The sequence below is a fragment of the Mus caroli genome, chromosome 5 (genome assembly GCF_900094665.2).
Source record: "Mus caroli chromosome 5, CAROLI_EIJ_v1.1, whole genome shotgun sequence".
Classification (NCBI taxonomy): Eukaryota; Metazoa; Chordata; class Mammalia; order Rodentia; family Muridae; genus Mus; species Mus caroli.
In genome coordinates, this window is record NC_034574.1 from 16,591,663 (window position 1) to 16,617,700 (window position 26,038).

Here is a 26,038-nt window from a genome sequence, read left to right on the forward strand (position 1 = left end):
AAAGAATGGGAATGGGTGGGTAGGGAAGTGGGGGGCGCTATGGGGGACTTTTGGGATAGTATTGGAAATGTAATTGAGGAAAATATGTAATAAAAAAAATAATAAAAAAAAATAACCTAGCAATACAAATTAATGTATTCAAACTATCCCTGAACACAGTGGTGAGACAGTCCAGGGTAGAACAGGGACTGCTGTGACATTTAAACACACATATAAGCTGCCTCACAGAACAAGAGATGTTTAAATCCATTCAACATTTAACAGCTATCTATTTTTAACTCTCTGGGAATTATGAAAACACTCCTTTGAGAGTTTTCCCCAAGAAGATCTTTCTGGAGTTTTCTAGATATGGCTCATGGAGTTAGTTGTAATGACATGGCAGCCCTCTGGGAAAGCAAAGGATGGGACCAATAGCTTGGGTGGTTCTGAGGGCACTCACAGATGTCAGAGCTAGCAGGTTAGGTTCCCAAGAGCTGCCTGGCTCTGCTCAGCATGGGGTAGCTGACAGCAGGGTTGGCCCACTATAGCCTCTGAGGCAGTCTCACCACAGACCCTCCAGCTGTTCTTGTATGGACCTTAAAACAAGAATATTTTTGCCTTCCTTCTTTTGAGACAGTGTGTCATACAGCCCACGAGAGCCTTGAACTTGCTAAGTCAATGGATCTCTGTAGTGGAATTTTCACCTGACTTATTGATTGGATAATAAAGATGACAAGAAGCTAATCGCTGGACGAAAAGGAGGAGGCGGGCATTCCGGGTTTGCGAGAGGAAGTGTGGATGCAGGAGGGAGGGATAGTCTTTTGGTACAGCGAGGCAGGAGCGAAAGGAAACAAGATGTAGACCAGGGACTAGACCAGAGACTGTTAGATTCCACCGCCAGAAGATTTCTAACATAGAATAGTTGATGATTCAGGACCGTAGATTCCACGCCCAGCAGTTGTGTCGTCTGTTGATTCTAAACTAAGATTGGTGTTTTCCATTCCAGGGGACTCAGATGGGCTGGAGAGAGAGAATTTAGCTGGGGCGGAGTTCAGCCAGGCTTTAGAACGAGAAGATTGGGCAAAGACCCAACTCCAAGGGAGAGGTAACCGCTATGAAGTGAAGTGTTAGCTGGCAAGAGCAGCGCTGCAGCTAACCTTGGGAACTTGGGAATGCGGAGTGGTTCTGCACCAGCCGGCTGTGGGGGGGGGCGAGAGAGTGAACTCAGATCTCTGGAGGGGCAGAGTCGGTGTTTTGGGGGGAGGCTCGGGCGCGGGCTCTGTCTCAGGCTCCTTACTGGGCTGGGAACAGACCAAGACCGCGCTAGTGCCTAGCCGACAGTGGCGTAGATTGTTTTTTAATAATACACGCTACAGGTCTCAATCTTCCTTAAGCAGTGATTGTGGTGACCACCTCCCCCCCCCCAGCATACAATTATTTTCATCGCTACTTTGTAACTGGAATGTTGCTACTGTTGTAATGTGCTGGGAAGAGCATACCATGACATAGATGGTGCCTGGGACCTGGAGAAGTAGGAGGCACATCCTTCCAGGGTACCCGCCATCAGAAATAAGGAACTGCCCACAGCAGGCTTGGATACGTACATACATCTTAAACATACATCTTAAGGGTTTTTTTTTGTTTAAAAAAAAATGTTGTTTCCATTTCTCCTGACCTTAGCTCTGGACAATGGCTGTATAAAATTTCATTTGTGTGTGCCAGGCTGCTTTCCAGTCAGCCTTGGTGTATATAATTATTCTATTATATCTGACTTTCCTATTTTTCTCTTGCTTTGGTGAGTTCTGTGAAACTAGATTTTCTTTGATGGAATGATTCTTAAACAATCAAAAATTGAGGCATAGGGCCACAGCACAGCACAGTCCTAATGGCCCAGGTGCACGCTGTGTGTTCTCATCTTGGAAATAATGCAATAACTACACGATGGTAGTACCAGATTAATGCTTGACCCACAAAGAAAATTTGAAGAAATTATGTTTAGAAATGAGTTAAGAAAATGGGACAGAGCCAATATAGGGACCCTGAGAAAAGAAAAAGCTATTGAAGTTATTTAATGAGTTTTGCACAATATTTGAGAGTGGTTCCTGGTCTCCTTTGGGAATGTATGAGTGAGCAAGTATAGAATACATAAAACTTTATACTGGTAAGACTATGTTAAAACGCTGGGACTCTTCTCTCTTCTTTTTCGGCTGGAACCATGGAGGCTGTTCCAGAGAAGAAAAAGAAGGTTGCCACTGTGCCAGAAACCCTTAAGAAAAAGCAAAGGAATTTCGCAGAGTTGAAGGTGAAGTGCCTGAGGAAGAAGTTTGCCCTGAAGATACTTCGAAGGGCAAGGAGGAAGCTCATCTATGAGAAGGCAAAGCGCTATCACAAGGAGTACAGGCAGATAGATGCACCGCACTGAGATTCGGATGGCCCGGATGGCAAGGAAAGCTGGGAACTTCTATGTGCCCACAGAACCAAAACTGGCCTTTGTCATCAGAATCCGAGGTATCAATGGAGTAAGCCCAAAGGTTCGTAAGGTTCTGCAGCTCCTTCGTCTTCGATAGATCTTCAATGGCACCTTTGTTAAGCTCAACAAGGCTTCAATTAACATGCTACGGATTGTGGAACCATACATTGCAGGGGGTACCCCAACCTGAAGTCAGAAACAAGCTCATCTACAAGCGCGGCTATGGCAAAAATCAACAAGAAGCAGATCGCCTTGACAGATAATTCCTTGATTGCTCGGTCTCTTGGTAAGTTTGGCATTATCTGCATGGAGGATCTAATTCATGAGATCTATACAGTTGGGAAATGCTTCAAGGAAGCAAATAACTTCCTGTGGCCCTTCAAATTATCTTCCCCACGAGGTGGAATGAAGAAAAAGACAACTCACTTTGTAGAACGTGGAGATGCTGGCAACAGGGAAGACCAGATAAACAGGCTGATTAGACCGATGAACTAAGGTGTCACCCATGGTATTTTTGTAATCTGGTCAGTGAATAAACAGTCACAGCTTGGCAAATTGAAAAACAAACCAAACGCTGGGACTCTTAGGAGAGTCATTGTGTGCAGTGTGCAGAAGCAGGGGCAGGCAGAGCTGCTGAGTTAAGGGTTAACTTGACTCTTTCTGGCCACTGCCTGGCAGCTTTGCCCATGTCCTTTATCATTAGAGCTTCACAAGAAAATGCAAGTAGCTGGCCTCGGAGCTCTGAGCTCTGAAGTATAATAAGTTAAAGTTTAAATAATGATAAGTTTACAATTATTATTTTGGCCACGGGCCTGAGAATAGGGGAGGCTTGAAACTTTGGGGACAATCGTAATTCTTTTTTTTTTTAAATTGGTGTTTTCGAGACAGGGTTTCTCTGTGTAGCCCTGGCTGTCCTGGAACTCACTCTGTAGACCAGGCTGATCTCAAACTCAGAAATCCGCCTGCCTCTGCCTCCCAAGTGCTGGGATTAAAGGCGTAATTCTTAATTCTTTGTAAGCTATGATCATTCTTCTGAACTTGGCACATTTGGTAATGGTTGTACAAGGTCTCTCTACCTGCTTCTGGAAGTAACAACAAAAGCGGGGGCAAGTTAAAGTCGAGGGAGTATGTGTGACAGAAAGGAGAGTGGACAGAGGTATATGTGAGGTGTTGGGGAGGGGGGACTGTGGTAAGTGTGTGTAGGGGAGTGGGGGAGGTGTGTGGGGTGTGTGTGTGAGAGGTGTGCATGTGAGAGGTGTATGTGGGTGTGTGGGAGGTGTGTGAGAGGTGTGTGTGGGACTGGGAGCTATGTGTGGGGGATGTATGTGTGTGGGAGGTGTACGTGGTGTACATGTGGGTGTCTGTGGGAGGTGTGTGTGGGGAAGGTGAGTGTGTGGGAGGTAAGTGGGGGAAGTGTGTGTGAGGTGTGTGTGTAAGGTGTGTGTGAAGTGTGTGTGGGGGAGTGGGGGAGGTATGTATGAGAGAGGTATGTGGGAGGTGTGTGAGAGGTGTATGTGGGAGTGTGGGAGGTGTGTGGGGTGTATGTGTTGGGTGTGTGGGGGAGGTGTGTGTGAGGTGGGGGGAGTATGAGGTGTGTGGGGTGTATGTGTGGGGTGTGTGTGGTAGTGTGTGAATGTGAGAAATGGAGCACGAGAGAGTACAACCTCCAGCCCAAGGAGGGAGCCAAGAGGGAGAACGTGCAACCTCAAGCCTTGAAACTTGTCTGTCAGCTTGTACCCCCAAGCTGCCTGTCCGTTTTCTTACCTTCCAGATATCCCTGCTTCCAGTTGAGAACCCCAATCCTGTGTTGAGGCTGGACATTACACATATGTAATGTAAACATATGTGTTTTCCAATGGTCTTAGGAGACCCCTGTGAAACAGTCGTTCAACCTCCAGGTTGAGAACCAGTATGCTAAGGAGTTAAAAATGACCTTGAACTCCTGACCTTCCTGCCTTCTCCTGAACGCTGGGATTAGAGGTGTGCACCACCACACCTGGCTCAAAAGACTTTACACTTGCCAATGATCAGGAAGAGAATATATTTATTAATGTTTAAAAGAAAATGGTCACTTTTTGGAGACTAAATTTTGCTGAGGAGGTATTGTCTTTTGTTATGTGACGTTGAAAGTATTTACTATCTGTTCTGGCTCTTTACAGGAAAAAAAAGTTATCAATATCAATCTGATCAAGAGAATCTAGAATCTGGAAATACTCTAGGTTAGTAGGTGAGACCCAGGAACTCAAAGAGCTGATAAAAGCAAAGCATGGATAAGGCACGGGGGAGTGCCGCTCTGGGCAAAGGACATTAACAAATCAGAGACTCTATTATATTAGGTAGCAGACTAGAAAGTCTGCTTAACAGTCAGTCCTTCCACTCTTCCTCGATATGATTCAGGAACCCATTCCGAATGAACTTCAATGTATTTAAAAACAAACAAACAAACAAACCAGGATTTCCCACTGACACCCCACACATATCATGCATTCTAATGTCCTTCCTTCCTTTCTGTATGAGTATTTTTACTTGCTGTCCTGCCCCTCTACTGTGCGTGCTGGAACACATGGAAAGGTAGAAAGGAAGAATCTACAATAAAATTGCCCTCTGACCTCCACATTCATGCTATGGCATGTGAATTTTCTAGCCTCACCCCACCACCACACACACAAAGATACACACACACACACACACAAACACACACACACATTATAAAGTAAGAAAAAAAACTATATACAAATCTATATGTAAATAAGGCATCTGGGGTGGCCCTCACTGTTCCAATTTGAATGACGGCACCATTTGCCAAGGGAAGACTGGAAGTATGGAGCACTATTAGAGAGATGAGTAAGTGAGGTTTTCAAATTGGACATGGTGAGTGGCAGATGCTACGGAACACCAAGGGGGCTAACCCAGCAGCTACTGATTGACCATAAATGGCCTAGGTACCAAAACTGAAAGGTGTCTAGAGATATTCCGATATGAGACTCAACAACAAAGCAGCAGGTATTGAAGTCACTCAGGGACTGAGGACAGAGTGAGAGCGGAGGTGCACTGGGGAGCCCTTACAAGCACCTGCAGAAGAGGAATGAGGACGTGTCAGCCCTGAAGTGACTGAGAGACAGAGGAAGTATGGTCACTGACAGTGAGTTGTGAGAGAGTGTTGGCGGTGAAGAGTCTGCCATCATGCCGGACGTAGTGGCGCACGCCTTTAATCCCAGCACTTGGGAGGCAGAGGCAGGCAGATTTCTGAGTTCAAGGCCAGCCTGGTCTACAAAGTGAGTTTCAGGACAGCCGGGGTTATACAGAGAAACCCTGTCTCGAAAAACAAAAACAACAACAACAAAAAAGAGTCATCATGTCACATCATGTCACATCAAACCAAAGAAATGTCAGTAGAGCTCCAGAATGGTCACCCATTCACATAGCCTCAGTTGAGCTACAGCTGGGCTGCATGAGTGTCTGCTCTGAGGATGAGATTGGTACTGGATGCTACATGAATCATGTCATACTTGGAATGTTTATTTTCTAGCTCTGGGCAATATTGAGTGTGAAGCATTGCTTGAATGAAGGATGAAGTTTAGTGGTAGAATTGGAAAGTAAATTAGAAAACTCTTTCAAATGTTCCATTTACAAAAACAGGATAGGACAGAAACATTGTAGAGAAAGAAGACCACCAAAGCAACTAGGAAGAAGGCTGCAGGGTAAAACGGTGTGCATTCATTTAGCCAGAGTAACAAAGAACACGAGAACACAGTGGGCCCTCGGTGGGAATCCGATCCAGGGCTCGAGAGTCTCAGCACAGTGTGCCCTTCACTCAGCACAGCCATGCCAAAGAACTTCATCTTGGAAACAGCATTATGAGGCAACCCTCCACAATAAAGCAAGCCAGAACTGATGCTACAACTTGAGTGGTCTAGCATCTCCAACTAAGAGAGAGTGCTTCCCATGTAAGATGACTAACTTCAGCCTTGGTACCCAAGACACCCAAGGATGCTGCTTCCTCCGCTGATTCTGTTTCTGCTATGTAACACATTACGGTACAGGGGTGGGGGGTGTCACTCTATGTGCATAAGTGATCCAGGTAAGCTATTGCCTAGAGATCACCTCCCCTGACCTTCACAAGGTTTGACCAGCTCAAAATGGGGAGGGGTCAATGCAGCCCAACCAACATTATGAGCAGTGAACACACTCTTATTCTTAATTCTCAAATCCCTACAAGGCAGCAGCTGAGAAAGCATCAGAGTGGAGAGTGGGGATGAGACTAGAAACGGTCACACAACAACTGCGTGAACTGGGCTCTGGAAAGGAAAGGGAGTGAGTAGTCACGCTCAAATCCGTGGATGCAGCAGAGGAACCAGGGGCAAACATACAGAGGAGGCACTTCATAAAAACAACTTTCTTGTTATCTAATCCTCCCCCAAATGGAACAGAATGTCTTTCAGTCAACAGACTCTCCAGCCTGGAAAACGCCAGACCCGAGCTGCATAAACATTACTTTTAATGGAAACACTGCATTCCTTGGCCTCCTATCTCCATCTGGAAAGGGTTCATTAACCCTGTGCATCTCTCTCTCTCTCTCTCTTCCCAACAGAAGGAGCATACCTGATTAGACAGTTTGGGACACAGGACGAGAAAGCATGAGGCCAACCCAGGTCCTGCTCCATGATGCTCTAGGTCTGAGTGCAGGATGAATGTGTCTGCTCTGGGGGAGTCTGCAGGTGTTCCTCTGTTCAGGGACTAAGGGGTAAGAAGTCTGATTTGTGAACTTAGTAAGAATCAACTCCTATCTTGGTCTCTGGTCCTAAGACACCATCTCTTATTAACTGGATGTGAGCATTCTTGAGCTTTCTACTTCATACGTGGTTCCAAACAAAGATGAGGAAGAAGGTTCTGTAAAGATACTGTCCTGGCAGGGAGGTTAGACATATGAGTCTAAAGTCATTCTTTATGTAGACTCCTGTGACCTTATACATTTTCAGCTATTTCTGGGACTTTCTGACTTAATTCTTCATTGCCATTTAAATTTCAATGGTTCCAAAGTCATATTCCACTACTGGGCAGATCAGCTTACTTATCAAATATTGCTGTACATTAGATGTATGTCAAGCCTCACATTCTAGGAGATTGAAATACTTAAAATTCTCATCACTATAAGTAATGCAAAGGCCTCACTGTGGCTACTGTGACTAAGGGAGAACACAGAGAAAGGGACCAAGGTCAACATCTGGGGGCACAGTCAGCCCAAGTGACATAGGGGGTCAGGAGCAAGAAGCAAAATAGCATGAAGATAGAGAACCAACTTCCAGAGAATAGAATTATTCCAAGAACGGAGCATAATTCAATAGGCAGTGAGCATCCAACCATGGTTCACTGGTAGCAATCAAAGCTCTGTCTTAAAGCCCAGCTGTCTGTGTGAGGGTGGGGAGCACGCAGACTGAGGGACAGAACAGATCACAGCAAGCCCATTGGAAGAAATCACATCCAAGCTGGGGCTGAGGAGGACTAAGCCTGACAAGGAAGCCACACAAGAGAGTCCTACACAGAGAGATTGTGGTGGCAAAGCCATGCAGTCAGAAAATGTGCCTTGTACTTGGATAGCAGAGCAGTGCAGCAAGACCAGAGCCAAAGGTTTCAGTGGGAATTAGAAGAATGGAGCCCAGAGGCAAGAAGGTGCTAAAACAGGACAAAGCTCACCGAGCATGAGAAAGCCAATCAGGAAAGCAGGGGATGGATGCCTTCTTGTTGTGTCCTGAAGTGGAAACTTAAGGGCTCGTTGGAAAGTCGGTTAGTTGTGTTGGATGGTGCTCTGCTGGGCAAACACGTAAAGGAACGTTTGGTTGAAGCAGACACAGGTGAAAGGATGTTCTGCTGTAGCAAGTAAGTGAAAGGACACGTGATGAGTGACACACATGTATGGGTTCTCCTTACATTGTGTAGTTGAGCTCCATTTGTCAGGACTCCATAGAGAGAAAAACACCTAAGAACTTCTGGTGGTATGCTAGCAACTCCTTACCACTTCCTCAGATGCAGGCTGACTGGCAGAGTGATGTCAGGTGAGACAAGACATGTGGTCAGGCAAGACAGTAGAGGATGCTTGATGTTTGGAGGAAGTATAAAAAGGACTCAACGGACAGTGATGGGAGCTTGGCTTGTTTACATAGCTATGTAACACTTGTTAGTCTCAGCAGAGAACTCCTGGCATTCCCTCCTGCTCCCCCTACTGACTCCTGCTGAGGCTGAGGCCTGACTCTGCTAGGTAGTGCCACCACTGCTGATTCCTGTTTGCTATCTCAAATGTACCGAACTGACTGTTGGTGTATCCATAAAGTGTTTGCAAGAAGATGGAGCTGTCACTGCTGATCTGTAAACTGAACTTCTGATTTCTTAATAACATAGATGGGGGTTGCTCTAAAAAACCCTTTCTAAACAGGTCCACTTCCCCTGCCCCCATCCTTTCTTTTCCACTACCTGTGGTGGGTGATGGGCTAGCAGGGAGGTTAAAGCATTTAAGAACCATCATTAAAAATAGGTTTTGACAAAACTAAAGTTACAATGTTTTATTTATTTCATTTAAAGGAGTGCATGTGTGGAGACCAGGGGACAACTTGCAGGAGTCAGTTCTCCTTCCACCATGTGGGTCCTCAGAGATCTAACTTGGGCAGTGAGGCTGGGAGGGAAGTGCCTTTATCCACTGAGGCATCTTGCTGGCCCCTGAGGAAACTCTTTACCAGGGAATGACAGGAACAAACGTGGCATATGAAGAAGTCTGATGACCAAGGTAGACGCTAAGAGAACAATTAAAGACTCTCAATAATTCCAGCGAGTAAGAGAGAATTCAGAGACAAACAGAAAATGAGATTACCAGCTAAAAAGAGACAAGAGGATTGTTGTGAGCAACATGGGAGAGAAGCCAAAGGTTATTTCCAAATACTTGCTGAGTCACTTGAGAGGGCAATGGTACCACTCACTGCAAAGAGGATGCACCAGCAAGAGAGCACTGGACAGGATACAGGAGAAAGGTAATGGTTTTAGACGTCATGAGTTGGCTTGTGCCACTGGACCAGCCAGCTAGAGGCTGTTCAAAGTGAGCAAGTCTGTGGTAGGTGGTGTCAAGAAGTTTGGCAACACATACAAGCTCGAGAAACTTGTTTGTTTGAAAGGATTCAATTGAACGTATAGAACTGAAAGGAACACATTCACAGAGAGAAGTTCGAGCGGGTGGGTCCAGGGAACTCTGGGAAGTAGCACTGGCAATCCTCTCAAGTTCTGCACTGCAGTCAAAAGAACCATCTCCTGAACATAGAGCATGGACGTGGAGTTAACTGCTGTGCTGCAGGTCACTAGGCAGCTAAGACAGACGGAAAACTAAACTGCTAAAGTGAGTGAGTCTCCAACAACCACTTAATGTGCCACTGTCTTGCAGCCATGAGAACACCACGACCACAAGTCTAGCTGGGGAGGAAGCAGTTTATTTGGCTCACCCTCATTGGAGAAAGGCAGGACTGGGACTCCAGCAGGGCTGGAACCTGGAGGCAGGAGCTGATGCAGAGGCCATGGAGGGTGCTGCTTACGGGCTTGCTTTCTTATAGAACCCAGGAGGCCTGGGCCCTCCCACATTGATCACTAATTGAGAAAATGCCTTGCAGCTGGATCTCATGGAGACAGTTCCTCCACTGAGGCCCCTTTCTCTCTGATGACTCTAGCTTGTGCTAAGTTGACACACCAAAGCAGCCAGGTCAGGTATGGAAAGAAAATCATTTTAGCAAGGCTTCGGGAATTGAGTCAGGAGCTAGGGGAGTCAGACTGTAGGATCAATAAAGATGCTGACTTCATTCCTGACATCTTTCTTCCTGAGCAGGCCAGGCCTCTGCTTGCCCTTGGGCTGCGCTGCCAAGTCCCAGCCAGCCTCACTCAGCCCTCCGTTCCACGCGTCATCTGGCCTGGGAGTCTCACTACAGTTTGTTTCCTACCCAGGTCCTTTTCGTTCCCACTGCCCCTGCCCTCATGCTGTTTCTTAGAAAAAGCCCCTGCCTCCAGACTTCATCCACCTCCCCTCTCCAAGGGAGGCAAAACTGTCTAGGTAGATGCCTTAGTCAGGGTTTCCATTGCTGTGAACAGACACCATGACCAAAGCAACACTCATAAAAGAAAACATTTAACTGGGGCTGGCTTACAGTTTCAGAGGCTCCGTCCATTATCACCATGGTGGGAACCATGGCGGAAGTCAGGTAGACATGGTGCTAGAGGACTGAGAGTTCTACACCTTGATCTGAAGGTAGTAGAAGAGGACTCTCTTCCACACTGCGTGGAGCTTGAGCTCTAGGAGACCTCAAAGCCCACCGACACAGTGACACACTTCCTCCAACAAGGCCACATCTCCTAATAGTGCCACTTCCCATGGGCCAAGCATATTCAAACCACCACAGTAAACTAGCCAAAATCTGTGAGTTACAGGTTTAGAGACCCTGCCTCAATTAAGAGTGATCAAAGAAGACACCCAATATCAACTTCAAGCCTACACACACAGACACACACCAGCACACATAGGCATACATCCAAATGCACACAGAAAACACAATACATATGCATTCACACATGGGTGAACAAGCATACAGACATGCACACATGACATACATAAAAAATTCTCTATGGCATGCTTTTGTGTGCATGTTGATTTATTTGCTATTTGATTCCTCTTAAAATATAAATGTATAACAACAAAGCTATTATTTGTTTAACCTGCTGGGTTTTTTCCTCAGTTTCCAAAAGAGAGCCCTGTGTACTGTATGCAGGCTTAGATAGATACTGAGTAAATGATTAAATCTTCATTGTTTGTGACACAGTCTCTTGGGCACTAGGAATAAAGAAACAATAAATAAATAAACAAATAAATAAATAAAACAGTGACACCAGATCCCAAAGAGCATATGCTTTGGCAGGAGAAATAAACAAGAAGTCAGAATATTTAAAAGAATTAGAAACTGTTCATGACCTAGGACAAACCTGCTAGCTAAGGCGCCCATTTAACATATCAAAGCTGATTCTGGCTGCCAGGTTCTCCCAGTATCCTTCAGGCCCTACCTGTAACAAGGTCTTCTGGGGAGCTATACACTGACCCCTACCTTAAACCTCTCCAACCCAGGTCTTTTCCCTATAATCCAGCCATTTTGGCAATGCAGGTCCTTTTGGCCCTTTTGGCCCTTTTGTCTCTATCTCTCTTGGCCAGTCTTTTGGCCCAGGGCCACACAGCCAAGGACACAGCCACCCAAAGGCAGAACAATTCCCGCCCTGCTGTCTCCCGCTCTGTAGTTTTCACTTGCATCACTGACAGGGATCTGAAGCAATGGCAGTGGGATCAGGGAGTAGGGCGGCTGCAACCAAAACAAGCTCTTCCTAAAAGCAATCCAGAAGTGTTCTGTAGCATCTGCTTTTCTCATCCACACTACAAGTCAAGCCAACAAACACGGAGTTCCTTGACAGAGCAACTCAGTTTGGAAACTAATTTGGAGCCCGTTCAGTACAGAGCCACAGAACCTGCAATGACTTTCTGCTTAGTTGGTTAAGGTCAGACTGACCCATGGGGTTATCAAAACATGGATTTGAACACACTCTTTTGATTTTACAATTCCAAGTAATTTAACCCAGCAAGCCAGAGCCATCTGGTTCCTCCACAGTCTGGCGAGGCTTTAATAGTTTTTCGGGATTGAGAGGATTTTTTTTTCCCAAGTGAGAAGATGAATCAGCAGTGCTGTGACATCTGAAGGTGATTCTGTAACTGTTTCTGCAAGTCCACATGCTTTATTCTTGTGCACACAAAAAGTCACAGCTAAGGTGAAGGGTAGCCACAAGGCAAGGTTTACATTGTTAGCTAACTGAGCAACTAGCTTAGCTAGTTAATCAAACTCTAAATTCATAGGCATAAGGCTTTTCTCTGTGTTGTGTGCCAAAATGCTTGCATTTCATTTCTCTCTAGCTCTGAGCTTGGCTAGCAGTTTAACTGATAGTATATGAGCCCTACCATCTGTCAAGGAAGGAGCGGTCCTTACGACCAAAAATGATACCGAGGAAATGATGCAAAACAGAACCTCACTTGCTTTCCCAAGTTGATGGAACTAGACCTAAAAACTGCATATTTCCCAGATAAGTTCAAATTGTATTTCTCAAATCATTAGTCTCAGCTTTCCCTCCAAAATATTAGGCAGTCTGCATACATATGTCTGAATTCATTTTAAAACTAACACATTCCAAAATTAAGACTTAACTCAATATTTTTTTTGTTCAAGTTCCCAAGAACTAGTTAGCCAGAGATGTCATCAAGTTAAGTGCTATTTTTAACGACTTTAAGGTTCTTTTTGTTTTGTTTAATTTTTGTTTCTGAGATAGGCTAACCTGGACACTCACTATGTAGAAGAGGCTGGCCTCAAACTCACTATGTAGAAGAGGCTGGCCTCAAACTCACTATGTAGAAGAGGCTGGCCTCAAACTCACTATGTAGAAGAGGCTGGCCTCAAATTCACTATGTAGAAGAAGCTGGCCTCAAACTCACAGAGATCTGTCTATCTCCAACTCCTAGGATCAAAAGTATGTGGCACCATGCTCAGCTAATAAATGATTTAAAAAGTAACTTTGCAACTCATTCATTTCATTGAATAACATTAGCAGACCCAGAGATGTTCAACATGTTAGTGTCAAAAATTCATTCCCAACTTTCCACTATTATGTAAATCTACCCTCTTATTACCTGCCACTTTAACAAACATCCAATTCATAATTTACTTCGTTGGGAAATTCTTGAGACTATCTCTAAAAATACATCATGCTTAGTGTTGTTTTAAGATTTAGAAACCTTACATTATCCTGTGGGGATTTAGTGACTTTTTAAGTTAGCCTAAAACTGAGGGTTTTCATTATAATATTTTCATACATATACATCATTATACATTTTTTTCTTTGTGTTTTTCTTAACAATTTAACTTTTTTTTGCATATGTGGTGGTTTGAATAGGAATGACCCCTAGAGGCACATATATTTGAATGCTTGGTCATTAGGGAGTGGCATTATTAGTAGGAGTGACCTTGTTGGAGTGGGTGTGACCTTGTTGGAGGAAGAGTATCACTTGAGGTGGGCTTTGGGATTTCAAATGCTCAAGCTGGGCTCGGTGTCTCTTTTCTCCTGCTGCCTGTTGACCCAGATGTAGAAGTCTCAGCTACCTTGCTAAAACATGTCTCCCTGCATGTGAGCATGCTTCCCGCCATAACAATAATGGAATAAAACCTCTAAAATCTATAAACAAGTTCAAATTAAGAGTCACCACGGTCATGGTGTCTCTTCACAGCACCAGAACACTGACTAAGACAGTGTGTGTGTGTGTGTGTGTGTGTGTGTGTGTGTGTGTGTGTCGACATGCACGTGCCTGAGGAGGACTGTAATTCCAGTCTGATGTGTGCACTTACATACTGACACACACATACGCATGACACCTGACACCCTCTCTGGCCTCCATGTGTACCCATCACTCATGGAATAATACTCACACAGAAATACACACGCATAGATAATTTTAAAAAGAGTGGCAATGCATTGCAAAGAAAACAATCAACAGTAAAGCACCAATCTCCAGAATGAGAGAAATATCTGCCTCACCTGGAATGTAATTTATAAAAGGATACTCCCTACAAAACAAGTAATCTGATTTTAAATGGACAAACGATCTGAATAAGTACATCTCAAGAGAAGGAATACAGATGGATAAAACTATATGAAAAGTTCTCAGTTGCCAGCAGTCATCAGGAAAATACAAATAAGAACCACAATGAGATGCTGCTGTCTTACCCTTCTGTCAACAATATGCATACATACACCATCTCCTGCTGGGAACGTGGAGAAAAGGGAACTCTTGAACACTGCTGGAAGGTGTGAGTCAGTCCAGTCACAGTGAGGGCAGTATGGCAGTTCCTCATAAAAACATTTACCAGGGCTGCAGAGATCACTCAGTGATTAGGAACACAGAGAATCAAGGTTTGATTTTCACAACCAACACGGTGATGTCTGTGTCAACAGTATACTATCACTCAGAAAACCATAAGAATGATCTGACACAGAGAAACTATTAGGGCCAGAGTGATAGACTTCATTACCTAACACTTTAAATTCTCTGACATCGAAATACTCTAGAGGCAAAAGAAATAATGTTAAATGTGATGGGAGGAAATATTCAAATATATTCTAGATAAAAGGTTAATATTGTATATATATATATATACAATATTATATTGTATATATATATATACAATATAATATATTGTATTATATATATATATATATATAATATATATATATATATATATATCACAAGTATGAATTACAATGAAAAGACAGGACATGAGCAGATAATTTTTAAAATAAGGAATTATAAGCAAACGTACTTACCTTAACTCCAAACTATACTCAAATTGTAAGAAAACTATTCAACAAACTCCTACAAACCTGGAGTATTGCTTGCTCCGGTAGCACTGAAATGTCAAATGCTATGCACCTGTTCTCAACAGCGATGTCAGAGAGGCTCCCCTCAAGGCTAATCGGCTTTTCCCCCTTTTTGGATTCTAACTTGAACTTCCAGTTTTTCAACTGAAGTTCATGTTTTGAAATCTGCAATGAAAATAATTTATAAATTCCATGAAATTGTCCTAAGGGTCAAAGGTAATGATACTTAACACAATATTTGACATTAGTACCTGCTATACAATGTTGACTGCCATTATTATCTAAATGATAATTTTCCATATGAACACATAAAACTCCCTGGACCATCTTAACTTTTATAGACCATTTCTACTGATTGTCATAAGTATTGGCACAGGCCACCCCTGAAAGACCTGGTGTCATCTCCTCTTCTAGAGAGAAGGAGAGCCGTGGGCCACAAAGAGGAGATCCCAGCAGTGGAATCACTAGTATTTAGAGACACTGAAGGACTGTGCTAGTGGGGAGATAACTGAGAGAGGAGAAGTCAAAGGACACACCCCAGATTCCTGACTGAATTACCATTATGGAAGTCCCATTTTAACTGACACATTTCCTGAAGACTATGTTAACAAGAAATCGCTTCTGTGGGTTAGTGAGCATTTTACACACACTTCTCACAAACCCACATACACAATTTTAGTATGAGGTATTTATAGGATGGGCGCTTACTGGGAAGCCAGCACACATAGCTAACATTTGCCTCTGTTTCCAGCACATACCTGTTAACTCTCACTCACCGATTGCAGAATGACTGTCCGCCAATAAATTGTATAGCTAGGGGGGAATTAATTACTAAACATTCAGTTATCTATAATATATAAAAGATAATAATATATTGCTAATACATACTATGTAGCAACCAGAGCATGTCAAACATCAGGATTAAGAGAGAACCCCATTTTTTCTCAGAGACAATCAGAATAAGTAAAGAAAGAATGCTGGTTGTGTGCAATCAACCATTCCAGTGTTAGAACATCAATCATCAAACAAAGGGCAATGATCACAACACTAGCTTAGTATACAAAGTGATTACAAGTATGGCAATAGCAGCGGCAGTGGTACCCAAAACAGGCATCTCTACTGGCAATGGTTGTCCACAACACCTATCCTCTTCCTATTTCTACTCCTCATCTCTCTCACATCTCTGTCTTTGGTATTGCAAACTGCTTTAACTCCTCAGGGACATACTTTTGTGAGCACACTGGATCCTTTAGACTATAATAATACTTTGACCCTGAGCACTGCCACCCTGCCCTTTTGTCCAAACATTTACAATTCTTCAATCCTCTGTGGCACTCAGACTTTCCACTGCCTACCTGATAGGTAGTCTGGGACTTGCACCCTGATGTTCCTTTTTCACAGGGTTCAGAGTGGCGTGGTATGATGAACAAGAGGTTGAGATCCTATCTTTCTTCTGTTCCAGGGTCTAACTGATAGCTCCTCCACAGCTGTGGCAGGGCTGATTACATCTTTGGCTATTTACCTTAGTTTGATCTCCAATGGGTGGCTCAAACCATCCTTACCTTCTAGAGCCAAATAGACTCACTGGCCACCATATTGCTACAAAACCAGTAAGGATTAGATTTACTAACAGCTGAGAGAGAGGTGATCTTTGGCTTTTCCTCTGGGAGGAATGTTTCTTCTATGTCAACCAGTCGGGTATAGTAAAAGACATGATCAGACAACGCCAGACAGAACTCCAAAATCATAAGAATCAGCTCTGTTCTACTGGCCAGTGGCTCTTTGACAATCCAATATAGAATTTGATGTCAGCTTTCTTAATGCAGTTTCTCCTCCTTTTCTTACCCCTACTAGCTGTGCCCTACTTTATAAACTTCCTTTTTGTATAGATTTCTTCAGCAACAGACAGGTCCAAACGATTTCTAACCAGACTTTTTAATCAGTTGCTTTTACGGGATTACCTACCCCTAGCTATTGGAGGTGGTTGACTCCTGATAATACCCAGCCTGCAACATCAACTTTGCCCAAAGGTCTTCTATACTCACACTCAGCAGGAAATAGGACAATGATAACACTGCCCCTTTCGCAACCCCAACTGTTTATTAATAATAAACACAAATGGGATGAATGTAATCCCCTGGAGACACATGAGGCAGGCCCCTCCCCTGAGGACCTCCAAGGCCAGGTTCCACCCACAGAACACACTAACTGCACTAATGATCAGACCCAGCCCTTCCCTACAGAGTAAAGAGATGTGAAATCCCACCAATCCTCACCCTGGAAAGCAACACCCACTCAACCCAAGAAATCCTGTATAAACCCTGTCTTCTGCTGCTTCTCACCTGAGCAGAGGCAACCACCACCTAGGTTCTTCCCTGCCAGTAAATCTCCTGTGTGAGGTTTGGGGTGCGGTGTGTGACTCTGTGGTATTCCTTGGCTCCCAAATGCCAGGATACCTTTCCCCCAAGAACTGTGACACTTACAGTGTCTTTATCAATATACATGAACAAATATTGAAATGATTTTGTTCCTTCTTTAAAACAAATAGCACCTAATATCATACCAAGTCATCTTCTCTTGTTTTACTCTTGTGTCTGGCTCTCTCCTTCCATTTTGCTAGTATAATTCTTTGTCTTTGCATATAGAACAAATGTCGCAACCGAAGCAGTGTAGCTGCAGGAAATGTGCATCACATGTGGTTAAAGCTATTTCCAAAAACACTATGAACTAATGTATCTGACAGTTTGTGTTTCATTTTAATCACACTAAAATTAATTACCTTTGATAGCATTAGATAGTTCTCCAAGGATTTCTAAATATGTAAATATGCAATATTTTTAAATATGTAAATATCCTCTTTGCCCTTTGAAATTTAGATATAATAAACATATGTAAACATATAAACAAACATGCGTATATTATTTCTTTTTTAAACTAAACAAATTAACCTTTTACAAAACCCAGAGTTCTAAGCATTTCACAGAAACACAATCACCAGGTAGTATTCAGAGCCAATGACTTTGAATTATAAGTTCTAGACCAAACAGATTGCCTGATGCATGTGAACCAGAGGTCCAGAACTCAAACACAGGGAGCCAGGAAACACAAACAGGCTGGAGAGCAGGCAAGCTCCTCATCTGCACCTGGCTGCACTGGTTACACCTGGTGCATCTGACTGCACCTGGTTACACCTAGCTGTACTGGTTAGCCCTGGCAGCACTGGCTGCATCTGGCTGCATCCGACTGCACCTGACTGTACCTGGCTGCAAGCACTCTTTTTTTCTCTCTGAAGCTGAGGTTCAGAGTTTGTTTTGGCTTTTTATTTTACTTCACTTTTCAACTAAAAATGGGTATCTGAATTGTGCATGAATACTTCTGACATTTAAGGTTTGACAATGCTGCTTTTCATTTGAATGTTATGCAAACAGAACAAAACACAGCAGCTAACAGTGTTCAGCATCACAGGTGAAAATTTAAAGCCTTGTTTGTCTGTTTGTTTGTTTGTTTGTTTGTTTGTTGCTATACCTGCCAATGGGTTGGAACCTCACTGAACATCATAATTTTGTTCTAGAATCTAAGCTCTTTGAGAAGCCAGAACTCTACTAGTTGAGTTAGGCTGTTGTTACCAGCTGAGATGTGTATGTGCGTTCACAATCCCACATCTGCTACATTCTCATTTCTTCCACTCATTTTCATTTAAATGCTTTTTTCTTGAGTTGTTACCTATAAAAATTATGTTTCTATACATGTAAATGTATACAATCTTAGCTTGTATCACTTAAGTTGTAATGAGTATGAAGTTAGAACATTCTGGAAGGAATGAGCGTGGTTTCTTTTGCAATTCCTCATTTTTATATCACTTAATATTACTAGATTATATATCTTCTAAACCAAATTAGAATAATTCTTAGACATTTAAGACATCACATGATACAAGTATATTATAAAATATTCAAATACTATAAATCTATGCTATTATTTGTTCATTTTAAGGGTACTACTTTGAGAATCATAGTTTAGACTTAATACTTGGAAATTCTGACAATAATCAAACAGAACTTTAAGTTTTTATGATTGAGAGTTAAATGAAACAAATGTGCTATGACGTGAGGGTAGAGAAGGGGGAACAGTATCAAAGAAATATCACCATGCAAATGTAACTCAGGTCTTGCCTTAAGATTATGTAACTAAGAGATCACAGGATTTGGGGGTTTTTCTTTTAATGTATACGAAATGTATGGATGCTTTGCCTGATGTATGACTGTGGAGCTTGTGTATGCCCGGTACCCGTGGCAGTCAGAGAAGAGGATCAGATCCCCTGGCCCTGAAGTTAGACGGTTGTGAACTGCCACATGGGTGCTGAGAATTGAGCCCAGGTCATAAATCTAATATATAATTTACAAATGTGTGACTGGTTGTTGTGAGTTAGGGAAACATAAGATGACACAGGGTAGACAAGGGTTCCCCCAAGGGTGTAAACTACAGAAAGGAAACAGGTGGGGTTAAGGACAAAGAGAACAGAGAGAGGGGACAAAGGAAAGGGGAGCAAGGCCCCATGTGGTCTCACCTCAGTGGGGGTGGGAGTTTCAGGAGGCACTGGCAAAGCAGAGAAGAGATGGAGCCAAAGAGAAGGGAAAGGCCTGGGGAAAGAAGAGCGTGGAACAAGGAAGCAGGAAGCCACAAGATGGGCCATGGGCGGGTGAGAGGTGCTGAGACAAGAACCCAGAAGGGCAGAGAAGACAGGAGGTTGGTCCAGCACATCCAGACTCTCTAAAGAGCTTGCAGTTCACTCAGGATTTTGAAGACTGTCCTTTCAGACTATAACTACCTTGTGACAGGCTAGCCATAACCCTTTGTTGGGTTTATGATAAAACTTTCAGAGTTCACTTTGAGGCAGAGACAGACTGCACAGCTCAAAAGGAAATGATTTCAGCTGACTCAGGTGACTCACGCCTGTCATCTCAGAATGCCAGGGCTGAAGCAGGAGGATTGTCCTTGGCCATCCTAGGCTACACACTAAGACATTGTACCAAGGGCAAGAGTGAGATCAACCGACTTTCTGATTTGGCACAGCCATAGGTACAATTTAGAATCCAAAAAGCTGCGACTGAAAGGCTGGAGTCCTCTGGCCCTGCTAAGATCCCATGTGTGTTGTCCATACATCACAGAGAAAATCATTTTTCTTGAAGCTTCTTCACCTGGAACATCACATCAAAGGAAATGTGTCTAAGGAATGCAGACTTTCTGTGTCAATGTTGGTTTCTAATGAGTATTCACTATTGGCTCTGTATTGTGTGTAAGAGCTGGAAGTAGGTGGGCCTGGTGGTACAGGTTTGTGATCTCAGCTACTGGGAGGCTAGGGGACTGCAAGTTCAAGGCCCACATGAACAACTTAGAAAGACTTTGTCTCAAACTTAAGAACAAGAGGGAGTCTGGATAAAGCTCTGTGGAGGAGTGCTCCCTTAGTTTGTACAGAGCTCTAGGTTCAGTACCAGGCCAAAAAGGCAGCTGTAGATACTTATTTATATATGCATGCATGCATGTGTGTGTGTGTGCAAGTTCACATATGATTTGATTTTAACTGGGAGTACTTTCGATTGCAATAAAATATTTTAAAATGAATCTAACAAAATCATTAGGTTGTTATTGTGTTTTGTTTTGCTTTGCTTTGCTCTGTTATGACAAGGTCTTACTCTACAGCCCAGGCTGGCCTTGAACTCACTGCTCTGTCACAGTGTTCTGAGTTCTGGTGGGCATGCGCTGTCACATGTACTTTGAATTGGTCCATTTAATAACAGTTCTCTAAACACTAAACCTATTCTTGAGGCATATTTTTAACCATTCGGTCATTGACCCACTTCAAAATTGAACCCCAACACTATTTGCTATGGCTGAAACATTTACTTATAAGTCTTTCTCTACTCATCACCGTGTAGGCGAACCAGCGATTAAAAATGTATTTTTGGCATCTAAAATTGTCATGTGCTATTGCTTTGTCCATTTTTTCAGCCATGATCTCCTCTTGATTTGCACGAGGTATTGCAACTTTCTTCCAACCACTGCAGGCAAAAGATACAAGAAAGATCCTACTTTCAAAATAGTACTTTGAAACTAGGGTAATATAATAGTAAATAAATTAAGAGGAATAAGAAGTGAGATGACTTTTATCCCCTCAAAATCACAGCAAGAAAAAAACCTGTAAATTGGGGATATGTCTTGAAGAATTCCTGATAGTTGCCGGGGAGGGTAAAATGCTACGTGGTAGTCATATTTCCTTTTTAATAAAATAACCACATCTTGGGATAATATTATTATCATAACTTAAATTTATGCAGAGAATCATCTTTAATGATGATTTTTAAAATTTAAAAAGGTCGGGCAGTGTTGCCTTTAACCCAGTACTCTGGAGCCAGAGGCAGGTGGATCACTATGAGTCAGAGGCTAGCCTGGTCTACATAGTGAGTTTTAGGCTAGCTAGGGCTACATAGTGAAACTCTGTTTTGAAAAAAATAAAAAATTTAAAAAGGAATTTCGGTTCCCAAGCATATCCAACTCCAAGGATTTTTGACACGTTCATTTTCAGAGAAGAGGTGTTGTTACTAAGTATAAACTCATCAAATATAAGCAAATCAATAAAAGTACTGGAAGCATGGGTGGCCTGGAGTGGGCTTTCCTGTGCATGGAGAATAGCAGGGCTAAAGGAGCAAAGAAAAAGAAATACTATGTAAAATCACATTCTTACCTGAAATGGGTCTTTACTAAATGTCCAGTGTAAAATGTGCATGCTTTTATCATCAACTCTGGAGTCACCTAAAATAAAGAAGCAATTAAACTATTAGAAATAAATAGAGCAAAGCTGGGTAGCGATGGCACACACCTTTAACCCCAGCACTGGGGAGGTGGAGATGGGGGTGGGGCATCTCTGTGAGTTCGAGGCCAGCCTGTCTGTGTGGTGAGTTCCAGGCCAGCCAGGACTACACTGGGAGACCCTGTCAAGAAAGAAAAGAGACCCAGGCGTGGTGGTGCACACCTTTAATCCCAGCACTTGGGAGGCAGAAGCAGGCAGATTTCTGAGTTCGAGACCAGCCTGGTCTACAAAGTGAGTTCCAGGACAGCCAGGGCTATACAGAGAAACCCTGTCTCGAAAAACTATATTAAAAAAAAGACTGGCAAGGAGCTGGGACCAGAGCTGCCTCTGGGGAGAGAATGGGAGGAATGAACACCATTTACATATTTAGAAATTATACTATGTACATCTATCACCTATTTTTATTGAAATCATGTCTTTTTCATTTATTTTCATAAATTCTTTGAAAACATGGCCAGGTGTGGTGGCGCACGCCTTTAATCCCAGCACTCGGGAGGCAGAGGCAGGCGGATTTCTGAGTTCGAGACCAGCCTGGTCTACAGAATGAGTTCCAGGACAGCCAGGGCTACACAGAGAAACCCTGTCTCGAAAAACAAACAAACAAAAACAAAGAACAAATTCTTTGAAAACCCCATACATGTGTACAATGCCTTTTGACCACATTCACCCTTTGCTTCTCCCAGACTCACCCCCATACCTCCCTCCCAACTTCATGTGTACCCCCTTTTATACACCATTGATTTCAGTTTACGCTGCTCATACATGCATGGATGTGGAACCCACCACTGGCATATGGCCAGCCAACCAGGGGCTATACCTCTAAAGAAAACTAACTCCTCCTCACTGATGTAAAGATGACTGGCTGGATCCTGCTCAGGTCTGATACAGGCAACCACAGCTGCTATGACTTCATGAGTACATCAGATCTGTCTTGTCCAGGACACAGTTTCATCCTGGTCTTTATCCACCTCTGGCTCCTACAGTATCCCACACCCTGCTCCTAGCTTTTCTGCAATGTGCCCTAAGTAGAGTCACACCTTTGAAAGATCTTGTTACATCCCACTTACTTTAAAACATTTCAAAGTAAACAATTACGGTATTGTTATTATCAGCTATATTTATGAGTGTTTAATTGCAGAATTGAAGTACAATTCTGTTGGTAGACTATTGGCCCAACATATACAAAGTCCTAGGTTCTAACCCCGGTGATCTGTGCCTGAAACCCCCAATTCCCATAGTAGCGCATGCCTGTAATCCCTACGCAGGAGGATCAGAGGTTCAAGATCACTCCCAGCTACAACACAGGTTTAAAACCAGTCTGAGGGCTGGAGAGATGGCTCAGCGGTTAAGAGCACTGACTGCTCTTCTGAAGGTCCCAACTTCAAATCCCAGCAACCACATGGTGACTCACAACCATCCGTAACGAGATCTGACACCCTCTTTTGGGGTGTCTGAAGATAGCTACAGTATGCCTACATATAATAAAAAAATAAAAATCTTTAAAAAAACAAAAAACAAACAAACAAACAAAAAACCAGTCTGAGCTACATGAGACCTTGGATCGAAAAGAAAAGAAAAGGCAATTGTAGTCTGTTGCTCACAGTCAGGACTGATTTTTGCCTGTCAGTACTGTAAAACAATATTCTCAACTCTAAAAAAACAAAAAACAAAAAACAAACTCCTTTAAAAACAAACAAACAGCCGGGCGGTGGTGGCGCACGCCTTTAATCCCAGCTCTTGGGAGGCAGAGGCAGGCAGATTTCTGAGTTTGAGGCCAGCCTGGACTACAAAGTGAGTTCCAGGACAGCCAGAGCTATACAGAGAAACCCTGTCTCAAAAAACCAAAAAGAAGAAGAAGAAGAAGAAGAAGAAGAAGAAGAAGAAGAAGAAGAAGAAGAAGAAGAAGAAGAAGAAGAAGAAGAAGACGACAACAATTTTTAGACAATTTGTGAAACTCAGAGATGGAATAATTAATTATGCCTGGATATAATTAGTACTAGGAGATATTCAACAATTGTTGCAATTATGTAAAACAATGGCATTGCTTCTGTCTTGTTTTCCTGTTTTACAATTACTTTAAGGATACACACAAACAAAAAGTATATTTATTAATGATATACTGTATAACATCTTGCTCAATATACACTGGATAATCTTTCTGTCCAATTAAACATATCTCCTCAAACATTTACCACTTCTTCATGGTAATAACTTCTAAAAACCTTCTAGGTTTCTAAAATTATTATGCTACATTTTTACTTATTTATGATGTGTGTGTTCATGCCACAGCTCTTATGTGGGAGTCAAAGTGCAGCTTACATGACCCAAAAAGCTGCTTCTTCCACCACATAGATCCCAGGGGTTTGTCTTAGTGCTGAGCATCACGCCAGCAAAGCCAGCACTTCTAGCTTTGTAAAACACTTGGTACATTGTTACCTATAATCACTTCTACTGCTGGCATATCTCACCCTGTCTAACTGTCACTGGGCCACTAATCATTCTTTTTCTATTGTTTCCTTCATCTTCCAGCCCCAATCTCCCAGGCCTCTGATAATGCCCATTCTACTCTCAAATTATGAGATCAATATTTTTTTAGGTTCTACTCTTGAGCTCATGAGATGCTGATCTTTCTGAGCCTGGCTGGTTTCCCTTAATGCTGTTTTCATTCATATTTCTGGAAATGAAGAATTTCCTTTTTTTTTCATGATTGAAGAGTATTCTGCTGTGTGTATCCACTTTTTCCTATTTTAACCAGATAGAATGTTACTACTTCTTGGCAGGCACATGTTGGCCTTTGCCTCCAGACACACACACACACACACACGCACACACGCACACACACACACACACACACACATACATGCACATACACACATGCACGCACACACACAGTGACCAGGCCTGCCTACCTGCCAACTGTTTCATCAATTTCACATGTGTATATACATACTTACATAATATACATATGCCTACATACATATATGTATGTATATATATGTATGTGTGTGTGTGCATACACACACACACATACATATAGACAAACATATATACACTTGATGGATGGAGCAGAGCCCCAACAGCTACACTATTTTTTCTCCCTGCCTTTTTATACCATCTTAGACAACAATTCTTTATAAAATTCCCTCACAGATAAAATGTTACACAAAAGGGAGTTACACACAGAAGGATGTCAGTAGTAAGTTTAAAGCGGTGGTTCACTCTGTAAGCTCATTAGAAGTTCAAAGCGACAGTTTCCCATGGCCTTGCTTTATCATAGTGCACATCTGTGACTTCATCCTTGGACCTGACCTAGAATGAGTGTTTTTCCTATATCACAAATCTGTCCCAAGCCTATCCTCTTCCTAGTGCAGTTTATGAAAGTTCATTGTTTTCCTTATTATGCAGCCTTTACTTATTATTCTATGAAGTGGAGGCACATTCTATTCTTGATTCTAACATTATCACATCTTTCTGGCAAAACAATTAAAACCATCTCCTTAAACTTGCTTCGTAAAATTATTTAAATCAAATCAGGAATGCTATAAAGTCATTAATTCATCTAAACAGCATTATTTCCTGCAAGTTCACCTTCATGTGGATCTGCAGGAAATTTGCCCAATAGGGTGGGCTGATGCCCAGGAATCATTGGGTTATGTAATAGTGGCAGGAAAGGCATATCAACATTGAAAAGCAATTCTAGGACAAAGTCTTTGAGACTGTGCCTCTCCAGAGTGCACCCCTCGCAGCCATATTTGCTTGCCATAGCTTTTCTTATGTGGCTTCTGTCAAGAATGGCCCCCAAAGTCTCATATATTTAAATGATGAGTCACCAGGGAGTGTAACTATTTGAAAATAATTAAAAGGATTAGGACGTGTGACCTTGTTGGAGGAAGTGTGTCACTAGGGGTAGGACTGGAGGTTTCAAAAAACACACACAGAATGTTTCTCTCTGTCTGTTGCCTGTATATTAGGATGAAGCTCTCAGCTATAGCTCCAAGCCATGAGTGACACCATGCTCCCATCATGATGACAACAGACTAACCCTCTGAAACTGTAAAGCAAGCCCTAACTAAATGCTTTCTTTCACAAGAGTTGCCTTGATCATGGTGTCTCTTCACAGCAACTGAACAGTGACTAAGATACTCTCCATGACTTCCTCAGCCAGCTTTCTTACAAATTCAGGACCAACATCCCAGGGCTGGCAGCATACAATGAGCTGGGCCCTCCCACATCCATCT

The 26,038-nt window shown here is 42.8% G+C and overlaps 1 protein-coding gene and 1 pseudogene across 3 annotated transcripts in view; one reads left to right on the forward strand and one right to left on the reverse strand.

Moving 5' to 3' along the window:
- The window catches only part of Fbxl13 (F-box and leucine rich repeat protein 13), a 159,318-nt gene that overhangs the window by 111,906 nt on the left and 21,374 nt on the right, over positions 1-26,038 (reverse strand). For both annotated transcript variants that reach the window (XM_021163602.1, XM_021163601.1), the window contains exons 4-7: positions 21,675-21,742; positions 20,837-20,991; positions 17,496-17,605; positions 14,936-15,097 (exon numbers count right to left, since the gene is read on the reverse strand). In XM_021163602.1, coding sequence (XP_021019261.1) covers positions 14,936-15,097; positions 17,496-17,605; positions 20,837-20,991; positions 21,675-21,742 — 495 coding nt within the window. The remainder of the gene's footprint in view (positions 1-14,935; positions 15,098-17,495; positions 17,606-20,836; positions 20,992-21,674; positions 21,743-26,038) is intronic.
- LOC110295128 lies at positions 2,183-3,004 on the forward strand (annotated as a pseudogene). The gene has a single exon (XR_002378011.1). The product of XR_002378011.1 is annotated as a 60S ribosomal protein L7-like (transcript).